The 12,738-nt window shown below is 34.8% G+C and overlaps 1 protein-coding gene across 8 annotated transcripts in view; it reads right to left on the minus strand.

The window, feature by feature from the left end:
* CCDC88A (coiled-coil domain containing 88A) overlaps positions 1-12,738 on the minus strand; it is a 123,638-nt gene that overhangs the window by 62,245 nt on the left and 48,655 nt on the right. For all 8 annotated transcript variants that reach the window (XM_053925461.2, XM_045189432.3, XM_024552777.4 and 5 more), the window contains exons 8-9: positions 6,632-6,804; positions 470-551 (exon numbers count right to left, since the gene is read on the minus strand). In XM_053925461.2, coding sequence (XP_053781436.1) covers positions 470-551; positions 6,632-6,804 — 255 coding nt within the window. The remainder of the gene's footprint in view (positions 1-469; positions 552-6,631; positions 6,805-12,738) is intronic.

The following is a 12,738-nucleotide window of genomic DNA, read 5'->3' on the forward strand; positions in this document are numbered from 1 at the left end:
AATGGTAATTTTTTAAAAGTAAAAGTTTTTATCTTATTTAACAGGAAAAAATGGAAAATTAAAAAGCACTGTCATATACAACTTAACATAAAGCACCATTGGAGAGTGGAGACCCAGGGAGATACACATAAACAGCCACAATTTTACAGTAGAGTTGTGTAGCTTCCAAGCCCACAGAAGCCAAATACATAAAAGAGAGAAACTTGGAACTACCCTAGTCCTACAAGCCTCCTTTGAATTTTAGTAAAGTTTAAATAGCACTGACACAGGGGGGGAAAAAAGTTCAAAGACAGTGATTTCTATATTTGGCTCTGATATTTTTGAAGAGAGAAACATTTAAAAAGTAATCATTTTACTTGAAGCCTCAGTAACTTCATAAAGCATTAAGGTAAAGGTTACACACTCTAAGGGGAAAAACCAATTTCCTATTACTTAGTGGTCCTAGTTAATAAAAGTTCCAGGAACAAACCTCTTGCTGCAGCCTTTTTAGTTCTGTTTCCATTTGCTCGAGTTCTTGTTTACAGTCCAGCAACTGTTCAGTCTTTTCCTCCCTTAAATGCAAAAAACATTTATTAAAGAATAAACTTACTGCTTTAAAAACTATTATATCTGCACTAATACAAATGTATTATCATTACTAAATGTCTAGTTGAACACAGTGCCATGCCTTGAATCCAGGGGAAAGAGATAAGAAATGGATTTTAGGAATTTTTATGATTAGATATCATCAAATTCCCTCTAAAGTTTTCCAAAGGCAAACCTCAATGATTAATGTCCTCATAGTTCATAAAGCAATTTCTCTCCATCTTTCTTGACATCCCCCTTTTCCATTCTCCTCTCTTTCTCTCTGCATAGTCAAAGACAAATAACCTGGATGAATTTTATGAAAAGCAATGCCATCTGGGTCTGGGTCTGAGACTTATAAAGGTCTCCAAACTATTTTCAGCACTTTAAATGGCCCAAATACACAGCCACACAGATACCTAAAATCTTTACAATTCAACTCGTTTCTTTCCTGAAGCCTATAAACATCCTCAAATTTCTCCTAATTTTTTTTCTTTACACTGCTTTCTTCTAACCCCCATTTTCTATCTCCCTTCAGAGCCAACCTCCTGAATGCTAAGTCTCCACTCACTACCACTACTTTTCAATCTTCTGTTATTTAGTAATAAAAGATAAATGTTCATTGTAGAAAACAATATGCTGTTAACATCTCTCACACCCATACATTTTTTAATGGATTTTGACAACAGAACAATAATTAAGTGAATTCCATTTTTTATAGTAATACATAATGTTTTGGTAAATTAACTCATTATACATAAATCCCTGTGTATTTCAGGACAGATTTCTTCAGGTGTATTTATTATAGGTTTAAAGGCAGTTGATATAATGCTATTATTAAATTCCCCTCCAGAACAGTCATCAACTTATAAGGCAGCAACAGAGGATAAAAGTGCTTTTATACAAATCAATTTACTGAAAAATGCTTTCACTGTTCTAAATGATAAACAAATTCTATTTTTATTGTGGTAACATATAATATAAAACTGCAATTTTAACCATTTTTAAGTATATAATTCAGTGGATTAATTACATTTAAAATGTTGTTAAACTATCACCACCATTCTGAAATTCTTTCAGCACCCAAAAAGAAACTCCATGTCCTTTTAAGCAATAACTATCCAATTTTCCCATATCCCACAGCCTCTACCCTCTAATCTACTTTGTTTCTCTGAATTTGCCTATTAAAGATACTTCATTTAAGTGTAATCATATAATATGGTCCTTTTGTATCTGGTTTCTCACTTAGCAAACTGTTTTTAGGGCTCATCTATGTTGTAACAGGTATTAAAATTTCATTCCTTTTTGTGGGTAAATAATAATCCACCACATGCCTATAGCACATTTTGTTTATCCATTCATCTGTTCATGGGCAGTTGGGTTGTTTCCACCTTGGAGCCCTCAGACATTGCTGGTGGAATGCAAAATGGTGCAGCCAAACAGTTTAACAAAAGGTTAAACATAGAACCATCATGTGACCCAGCATTTCTACTCAATTCTCACTTCTCTACACAGAGAAGTGAAAACATATATTCTCACAAAAATGTACACACGAATGTTCATAGGAGCATTATTCATAATAGCCAAACATGTAAACAATTTAATCCTCAAGTGATCATGTGGATGACAATAGTCATCCATGCAAAATAATCATCAGTTTTAGTACAATGTCAACATGGCAACGCTGCGTGCACTCAGATTAATAATCTTTGAATAGTGTTGCATCACCTCAGTTCTGGCCAAGCACCTAAGCCATGCAGTTTACCTGGAATTCTGCGACAGAGAGAGTTGGATGACACACGTCATACATGCAACTTCTCACACTCCATTCGGAAACGTGACCACTGCAGGGTTAAATGCCCATCAACTTATAACTAACCAAAGTGTAGCATTATTAATCATAAAAATGAATGAAGTACTGATACACACAGCATGGATAAACCTTGACAAAACTGTGCTACATGAATGAAGCCAGTCACAAAAGGCCACTTAATGTACGATTCCATTTATATGAAATGTTCAGAATAAACAATTTCATGGAAATAGAAACTGTATTAGTGCTTGTTGGAAGTCAAGGGCACAGGGTATTTATAGGGACTGACTGCTAGTGGGTATGAGGTTTCTTTTTGGGGTGATGAAAATGTCTTGAAATTATTGTGTGAGAGTAAGCACATCTCAATGAATATACTAAAAATCACCGAACTGTACACTCTAAAGGATATTATATCTCAATAAAGTTATTTTAAAAAAAGAATAATTTGTGTGAGAAAACTTTGAAAACATGGGATCTATATGGCAAATTATTAAAGAAAGTTTTTGATAGTGTTAACCACTACATAAAAGTGTAATTTACAAGAATTACTTCTTCCACCCAAACTGCAAATACTTTTACTCTGTATGTTAATACATCAAAAGCAATTATATTATAATATACTACTCATAAGTGTGTTATTAATTTGGATGTTCTCCTTACAATTATTTATTTCCATTAGGTCTAAGGCAACCTGAACTACTGTTACCAATCATGATTTCCATACTTCTTCATTTTATTAAAGATCTGTGCATCTGTCCCACCAAAAAGATGTAAAACAAATGTTAATAGAAGAAATCTAGAACACATTTTCAAGGACAACAAGGATATTATTATTTTTTAAATTTAATCTTTATTGTATTTTTTCCATTACCATTTAGTCCCCTTATAAGGACAACAAAGATATTAGATGAGGAGTTCTGGCCAAGATGGAGGCATATGCAGAAATGCTTCGCTTCCTTGCACAACCAAAAGAAGGATAACAATCAATTTAAAAACAAACAACAACCAGAACTGCCAGAAAAACATCTGCCTGGAAGTCCAACAACCAAGGAGCTAAAGAAACATTCATCCGGACAGTAGGAGGGGCAGACACAGGCAGCCAGAGTAGTGAGGACACACAGCAAGGTGGTAGCTTATAGACCTGGCGGTCCCATGTTTGCATGCTGATAAACCGGTAGGAAAAACTGTGGAGCGAGATAGGCTGTGCGACCCAGAGATCCAGCTCAGAGAAATAAAGCCTCAAAACTTCTGACTGTAAAATTCTGTGGGGATTGCAGGGGTGGGAAAAACTCCCAGCCTCACAGGAGAGTTCATTGGAGAGACCCACAGGGTCCTAAAAGGTACAGAAATCCACCCACCTGCAAATAAGCACCTAAAAGGGCACAATCTGCTTGTGGGAAGTGAGGGAAGTGACAGGAAGTGGGATGACAGCACAGCAAGTTGCCCTCTCTGACCCCTCCCCTAGAGACAGCACAACAACATAGCAAAGAGGGTTGCCCCACCATGGTGAATACCTAAGGCTCTACCCCTTGTCATATAACAGGTGTGCCAAGACAAAGAAATATGGCCCAAATGAAAGAACAGATCAAAACTCCAGAAAAAGAAGTAAGCGATGAGGAGATAGACAACCTGTCTGATGCAGAGTTCAAAACAATGGTAAGCAGCATGCTCAGAAGTGATTGAGCTTTGTTGTAAAATGAAGGAAGAAATGAAGTCTACACAAAATGAAATAAAGAAGAATATACATGGAACCAACAGTGAAGGGAAAGAAAATGGGACTCAAATCAACGATTTGTAACAAAAAAAAGAAATAAGCAACCAGCACAAAATGAAGACACAAGAATGCAAAAAAAATGAGGAGAGGCTTAGGAACCTCTGGGACAATGTTAAGTGCTCCAGCATCCGAATCATAGGGATACTGGAAGAAGAGGAAGAGCAAGAAATTTAATTTATTTGAACAAATAATGAAGGAAAACTTCCCCAACCTGGCAAAGGAAATAGACTTTCAGGAAGTCCAGGAAGCTCAGAGAGTCCCAAAGAAGTTGGAGGAGCACACCAAGACATGTCATAATTAAGTTACCCAAGATTAAAGATAAGGAGAGAATCTTAAAAGCAGGAAGAGGGAAGAAGACAGTCACCTACAAAGGAGTTCCCATTAAGATTATCAGCTGATCTCTCAAAAGAAACCTTGCAGGCAAGAAGGGTCTGGAAAGAAGTATTTGAAGTCATGAAAAGCAAGGACCTGCATCCAAGATGACTCTAACCAGCAAAGCTATCATTTAGAATGGAAGGGCAGATAAAGTCCTTCCCAGATAAAGTCAAGTTAAAGGAGTTCACCATCGCCAAGCTCTTATTATATGAAATGTTAAGAGGAATGATCTAAGAAACAGAAGATCAAAAACTATGAACAGTAAAAAGACAACAAACCCACAACCATCAACAACTGAACCTAAAAAACAAAAAGAAAAACTAAGCAAACAACTAGAACAGGAACTGAATCACAGAAATGGAGATCACATGGAGGATTATCAGTGAGGAAGGGGAGAATGGGGGGCAAAGGTACAGGGAATAAGAAGCATAATAGGTAGGCACAAAATAGACAGGGGGAGGTTAAGAATAGTATAAGAAATGGAGAAGCCAAAGAACATATATGTACAAACCATGGACATAAACTGTGGAGGGTAGGGGAATGCTGGAAGGGGAGGGGAACAGTGCAGGAAGGAGGGGGATAAAGGGGAGAAATAAATGGGGGCAACTGTAATGGCATAATCAATAAAATATACTTTAAAAAATAAATAAAATTTTGTTTTTTTAAATAATTTTAAGTTTTTTAATTTTTCCATAACGGTTTCAAATGATTTTTAAAGATCGTTCCCACATATATTGCCTTATTGTGCTATAGACATGTAGCGCAGCAATAAATATAATTAGTTACAAAAAAAGATATTAGATGATATCTGATGAAATGCTAATTACTGGGGAAAACCTGCTATATCTAACATATTTATTTACCAATTAAAAATATTCATTTATGTTTTCCAGTCAGTATATAAGAGACCAAATCTTATAAATCTCTTTCAAGTTGTTTGGAACTTTAATATGGCCAAGTGAATTTTATTAAAAAATCATATTCTAATATAGTGCAAAATGTTAAATAAATTCACAGCTAGTAATGCAGTTCTAATTGCATGCTTTATCTGAAGACTGGAGAAGATTGTGCTAAATTATATGGGACAAACTAGTGTTCACTGTTTAGGCTATCCATTAACTGCCAGTCAAACTAATAATAGCAATCGCTTCCCTAATTTTCCTGGTGCAGCTGCTTATAGAATATCCTGGGCGTGTTCACTTCAACAGACACATAATAATGCAGACATCCACAATGAAAGCTGTTATTTTTTTTTTTTTCAAATTTTCCCTATAGAGTGTATATTTTTTTCTACCTTGCATATTCAACCACTTTTTTGAACCAACTGCTTTAATCACTAAATAAACTTAATTGCTATATTGTGGCTTTAAATTTAATATCTATACTCTAAAGCCCGAATTCCAGGAAAACAAACCAAAAAAAGGAAAAAGTCCAAAAATTAAAAAAATCCTTTGTTCTTTGTAAAGTACAAAATAAAAAATCTCCAGCAGAGATTGGTCACATCTTTACATGTGATTTACCAAGGAATGCCTACGCAACATTTATACTGACTTTTCTGTAATGTTCTTTGAAAGTTAAATAAATTTCACCACACTAACCAATCTAAATATTTACCAATGCTACATGACTCAGGCATTTCAATCAGTCAATGAGTAAGATACACACAAAAAATTAATTTTTGTAAATCTGTATGTCAACAATTCAGCATTTTATAACATTAATTTTAAAAGAGCTAAACTTACTGATCTGTATCAGTGGTTGTCAATATTTTGTGTTTCAGTAATATAAAAATAAAAAAAATTAAGGAGATCCCAATTTGCCAAGGAAGAACATTTATTTTATAAAAGAAAGGACATTTCAACACTGAACAAATAGGAAGGATATAAATCTAGAATAAAGGTCCTTCTTTAAACTGGTGAGATTTAATTAGCATTAGGAAAACCTAATGCTGGTCCCCTTATTTTTTTCATTTTGACAAAAACTAATAACTCTTACATAAGCCAGCAACTGAGAACTACTATCTATATGCCATAAGCCTAAAAATATTGTTTATATCATCTTTGCGACCATGTAGGTTCAAAGAACCTTGAAAATCAGCAACTTACAATTCCTGCCTAAGCCTTCTTATTTTGGCCTTAGCATCTGCCAGTTCCACTGACAGATGTTGTCGACTTTCTGTTCGCTTCATGCCTGGAGAGCCACAGGGTGACTGGGCAGATGAAGAGGCATGGGGTAGAAAATGAAGACCATCCCGTTCTTCAGAGAGTTCTATGATAGTCTGAGGAAATGTGGAAATAAACACAGCATCACTTTTAGTATTTTACATATCAAAGGACTAAATACATCAACACTAGGTCTAAGTACTACACTATAATACCAAAAACAATTAGTCAAAAAAATCTTAACTTTGTCATATTTAGCTGGCATTAAAAAAAAAAGATTTTATTTATACATTTCTAGAGAGAGGGGAAGGGAGGGAGGAAGAGAGGGAGAGAAGCATCAACGTGTGGTTGCCTCTTGTGCGCCAACAACTGAGTCCTCAACTCAGGTATGTGCCCTGACTGGGAATCAAACTAGTGACCCTTTGGTTCACAGGCCAGCACTCCATCCAGTGAGCCACACCAGCCAGGGCTAGCTGTCATTTTTTTTGAAGTTTCATTCAACAGGTCGTAGATAAGCTATTCGCTACATAAGAGTAGAAGACAATAGTTTTTTTCTGTTCTTAGTTTCAGAAGAAATCAATTGTAGTAAAACATCTACACCAGATGGCAACTATGGGAAAGGCATAAAAGACTTGTTGACATAGGAAAGAAATTAACCCAAGAATGGTATCTTCAACTGTGCTGTCCAATATGGTAGCCAGCAGCACAAATGGCCATTTAGGTGCAAAATTTAAAAGTTAACAGTACAGTTCCTTAGTCACACTAGCCACATTTCAAGTACACAATAGCTAGTGCCATATGCAGCTAGTGGTTACTATATTGGACAGAGCAGAAATATTATTTTGTCATCAACTGGACAATGTTCTAGAATTGTAAACTGGGACTGCAGAGGGACCTAAGAGAACCTCAGAGGTTAACTCTGCAGGCAGGGTAACTGAGGCACAATGGTTGATTTGTCCACGATCACACAATTAGGTAGTAGCAAAGCTAAGACTCCAGGCCAGTCTATTGACCCCATATTCTACACTCCCTTACAACAGCAGTTCCAGTTTGCTTCCCATCTCAACACTTCCTCTACCACTTTCTCTAGAGGCCCTCCATGAGACACAAATCTCTTCCTATCTATCTTAAATCTGAACTTTAAGGACCTTTTAACCTACATGCATCTTACTTAATCATATTCCTCCATTCCCAATTTTCTTTTTATTGGAAAATTATCTTATTCTACCAATTGCTTAGCCTTTTTTTTTTTCAAACTTCTTAGACAAACAGAAATTGTCTTCTATAGCAATTCCATCCCAGACAGAATGGATAGGATTACCACCTTGGGACCAAGAAATCACCATCCTCACTTTGTTTCTCATTACCAGGTCTTATATCACCCTCACTAAATCATTAATTTTCCTGTTCTTTTATTTTTTTAAATCACCCATTGGAATTCATTTCCTTATCCTTGGAATATATCTCAGCACCTGAGTGAAGGTCTACCCAACTTTCACAGATTCTAGTATATCTAGTGATAAACCACAGAATGTGACTTCTCAATTACTTGTATCTCTGTATCTCCACATACACTCCCCAGTTGATACATAAAAGCTTCTCCAGTAAAGGAACCATTCTTCTTTTGTGCCATGCCTCTTTAACTAACATCACTCCCATGTCACCATACCTATGCCTGAACCTTTCATCATTCAACTCCCCCTTTTTGTCCAGTCAACAGATTTTCCCCTGCTACTCTAGAGTTCCTAATCAGCCTGGAACTACAATTAGGCTCTTAAATGTCACCCTTACTTTCTAATTTAACACTACCATGCTATTTTTTGCTATGGCTCACTTTTGGGGGAACTAAGGGGTAACTAATATTTATAGAACTTCTAGCTAGGGGATTTTTCAGCAAGATCTCATCCAACACCATAATCTGCAATAGAAGTATTATGTGTCTATTTTAGTAAATAACCAAAGTCACATATCTACTGATAGGTATAAAAGGAATTCAAATTCAAATTTGACTCTAACACTATGTTATTCTCCTTACCTACCATCAGAGTTTTCCATTCCTGCTCCAAGGTAATAAGGAACTCAAGAGAAAAACAAACAAAAAATACAGAACCTGACTACAAATCCATTTCAATTAAGCTCTTTCCAATGTCCATTGGGGGAAAGAAGGGGAAAGGTTGTCAAGGAACATGTATAAAGGACCCATAGACAAAGCCAAAGGAGGGAAGGATTGAGGGTGGGAGGTGGCAGAGGGTGGAACAGGGGAAAATGGTGGTTGGAAAATGGAAACAACTGTACTTGAACAACAATAAAGAAACAAAGAAAAATAATCAATTGCATTAAAAATCTTGCTGACTTCCTGACGAATTTCCCCATTATGACTATTATAAATATATTCCCTTTTTTTTACTTAAGGCTCCAACTGCAAACAGCTATCATCACTTCCAACAAATGACCTCTTCTCCAACTCGTCATAAAAACAAAGCCACGTGAGATTAACTCCTCCATTTTTATGGATGTATCTCTTGCACCCAACACACGTTCTTTATTTCTGTAACATTTTCAATTGGCTATTTCCCTCCTTGTTCTTTAATGATATACATACACGTTTCTTCTACATACGTTAAAAAAAAAAATCACATTTCCCTCTTGCTACCTTCTATTTCTTTTTCAATGCTACTTTCTGAAAGGTAGTTTATATGTTCATAGACACTACACTTCACCCTATCCACTCACCCAGTGTGTCCAGCCCAACTTCCCTGTCACTATCCAGTGCCACTGATCTCCACAGTAGCCCAGGCTGAACCTTCATGTGGTAATTGGTTAATTATTGGTTAATCTTTTTTCTGTCTCAATTATCTGTAATGTTGCCTTCTAACATCTCCTGACTCTAACAACAGTACCTGTACCATATTGTTTAATAAATATTTGTTTCAGGCACAAATAAATTACATTTAATTATGTTACATTTTATCTTTCATTTGCAATGTAGTTTTTTTTCAGTAAACCAAATACAATCTTTCTTTTTTTTTTGTATCTCTGATGTTATTCAGTATAGTACTGAACACAAAAAGAGCTGCTCAAAAATATTATAACTGAGTGACTAACAAAATGGAGAACTCAAGAAAAGTCTAAAGACATGTACTACATTTGAACTAGTAGGTGGTGAAATGGAGATATCAAGAGATTCTAGATGCCAATGACCATTGTACAAACGAACTATAAGTTGAAAACTATTTTTAAAAAAGGATAAAAGGAAAGAAAGAAACCTGTTACTAAGAATTAAGGGCATCTAGAGGTATTTCCTATTAAAGGCTATGTAAATACTTTGACTTTTCCCTGATGGTGGTAGTTTCTTGAATGAAGGCCTCTGGACATTTTCCCAAGAATCTAACAGGAAATGTCATTAAAACATAACTTTTAATTAAATGAACCTCTCTGATCTTTTCATCCTAGACATTCCATTAGCACTTGCAAGTAATATCTTCCTTCCTTAAATTTAAATTCCTTCTATACCAGCAGGGGCTGCATGCAGCTCAGGATGGCTACGAATGCGGCCCTACACAAAATCGTAAATTGTCTTAAAACATTATGAGATTTTTTTGTGATTACGTGTTACAATGTATTTAATGTGTGGCCCAAGACAATTCTTCTTCCAGTGTGGCCCAGAGACGCCAAAAGTTTGGACACCCCTGTTATAGTATTTAATACATGTCTTTTGGTTACTTACTTATCACTCTCATCATTTTATTACAGTTAATTATTCTATTAAAATAACTTCCTTACAGAATGTAACAACTTTTGGTTCTTTTTTGATTGATTGTCAGTTTGTTGCTCCCACGACTCTAGCACAAAAAGCAGGTATTTATAAAATACATTGAAAACATAAAAAAATACATCAATGCTAAGAAAAAAAATCAGGTGATTTAATAATTCTACCTCTAGAACTCATTATTAAGGAAAAGAATCAGCGATGTACTTGCCATGATCACAGATTTAGGCAAAGGTATTATAATGGTTAGGAACACAAGCATTGGACTTCTTTGATCCTGAGTATCTTCCACTACAAAATGGAGTTATTGTATAGGCTTAATAATGAGTATATTATAAACTTGTAACACAGAGCTTGACATAAAATAAAGTTAACAATAAAGATGTCTTAAATTCATCAAAATGTCCTACTGGGTTTTTAGTAAAAGGAGAAGACTGAAGAGATCATTGTTCCAGAGCATTAAAAATAAAAAGGTGAAGAGTAATTAAAGACAGGGTGACCAGATTACACTTCCTAGACTGAAGTGAAACAACTATGACAAAAGTTCAATCAAAACAGAGAAAATATGCCCTGACCAGTGTGGCTTGGTGGGTTGGGCATCATCCCGCAGGGCAAAAGGTCGCCAGTTTGATTCCTGGTCAAGACACATGCCTGGGTTGCAGGCAAAGGTTCCTGGGCATGTGAGAGGCAACTGATCAGTGTGTTTCTCATACATCTATGTTTCTCTTTCTCTTCCTCTATTTCTCCATCCCTTCCCCCCTTTCTAAAAATAAATAAATAAAATATTTTTAAAAAATGCTACAGGGAAAATCTAAATAAGAACTTGTTACAATCCAACTAAATAATACAGATTTTTATATTTTCTTACTATATTTACATTTGTTTAATATTTTTTCAATTTTTTTCAAGTTATCTTTTCTAATTAGTCCACTGGCAGCCCAAATTGAAATTTTTGTCCCAAGAGAACTGGGATTAAACCAGCAAGCAACTTGTTTCCTGAATATCACAGAAAGGAGAATAAGACTATTTTTTTTTCTTGTTAGAAAAACAAATTCAACTAAAATGCTTAATCAGGTAGGTTTTAAAAAGGTTTTTCAAATAATCACTGTATATAATGCTTATTATTCCTTTTAGTTTTAACGCAGAGAATGTACTGACAAGTATTCTGGTTATATTTCTCCAAAATAATGTACTCCTTCACCCCATAATAATCAGTTCATGTGAGATTAATTTATCAGTCATATGAAACCAAAGTACAGACTTTTATAAGTAATTCCTCAGAGGTTGGAGAACACCTTAGCAAAATACCTTTAATATCTTGAAACACAAAAGGAATGTTCTAGAAATGAATAAAACAGTGAAAAGACTAATATAAAAACAAGATACAGCAAACGGTTCAAAACTCAGATTGAAAATAAAAAAAATTCAGCATAAGTTTGATATATACTAGGAATTTTTTAAATTCACTTTGATTTCACTGTTAGCTTTTAAAAAATTTAATTGCTGCTCTATAATATTTATTTCTTGTATTTTCTTCTCTTTTAATGACTGACAAAAAACTGAAATTCTCATCCAAATTGAATATACACTAAAGAGACATGAATGTTTTTTGTTCAGAAAAATATATCCTTAGTAATCTTTTCTATGTAGTCCTTTATTTCTCCCAAGAGTAATGAAATTCTCTATAAATCAGCTCAAAACTATCTCCCTGTAAATGGAACAAATGATCAAAGCTATACATTCTCCTGAATGTCAGAGTACTTTGGTGTGCTATTAAGAAAATATTACTCACTACCACATGCACTGATGTCTAGACTCCTCTAAAAATTACAAGCTGCTTTCAGAGAGTGCAGGGAAAAAATCTGGAGCAATTGTACTGTTTTTAAAAAGCAAAGTACTCTCTTAAAACAGCTTATAATAATTCCCCCTTTTTAAGTCACACCTCATTATTAATACTGACTACAAAAATTTGAGAACTTTTGTTGGACATTTTATTCAGAACACCTGTTATTCTCCTTTTATTAACACTTATTTTTCCAACCTCACGTGGCAATAAAACTAAAAAATTATACTTAAGCAAATTCTTATGCTTTAAGTCAATGATTTTTCCACTTACATCAATATTTTCAGTTTCACACTTTTGTACTGTTGCCAAGCTATGAGAATAACTTAAAAAACACAAGAACAAATTCAGAATAGTAATTTAAAAAGACAGGAGAAAAAACCTAGCTGCAATCTGTTTACTAGTTTACTGTTTAAATTTGTCCAATCTGGGTCTCTT

Source organism: Desmodus rotundus, chromosome 5, assembly GCF_022682495.2.
Source record: "Desmodus rotundus isolate HL8 chromosome 5, HLdesRot8A.1, whole genome shotgun sequence".
In the NCBI taxonomy this organism is placed as follows: domain Eukaryota; kingdom Metazoa; phylum Chordata; class Mammalia; order Chiroptera; family Phyllostomidae; genus Desmodus; species Desmodus rotundus.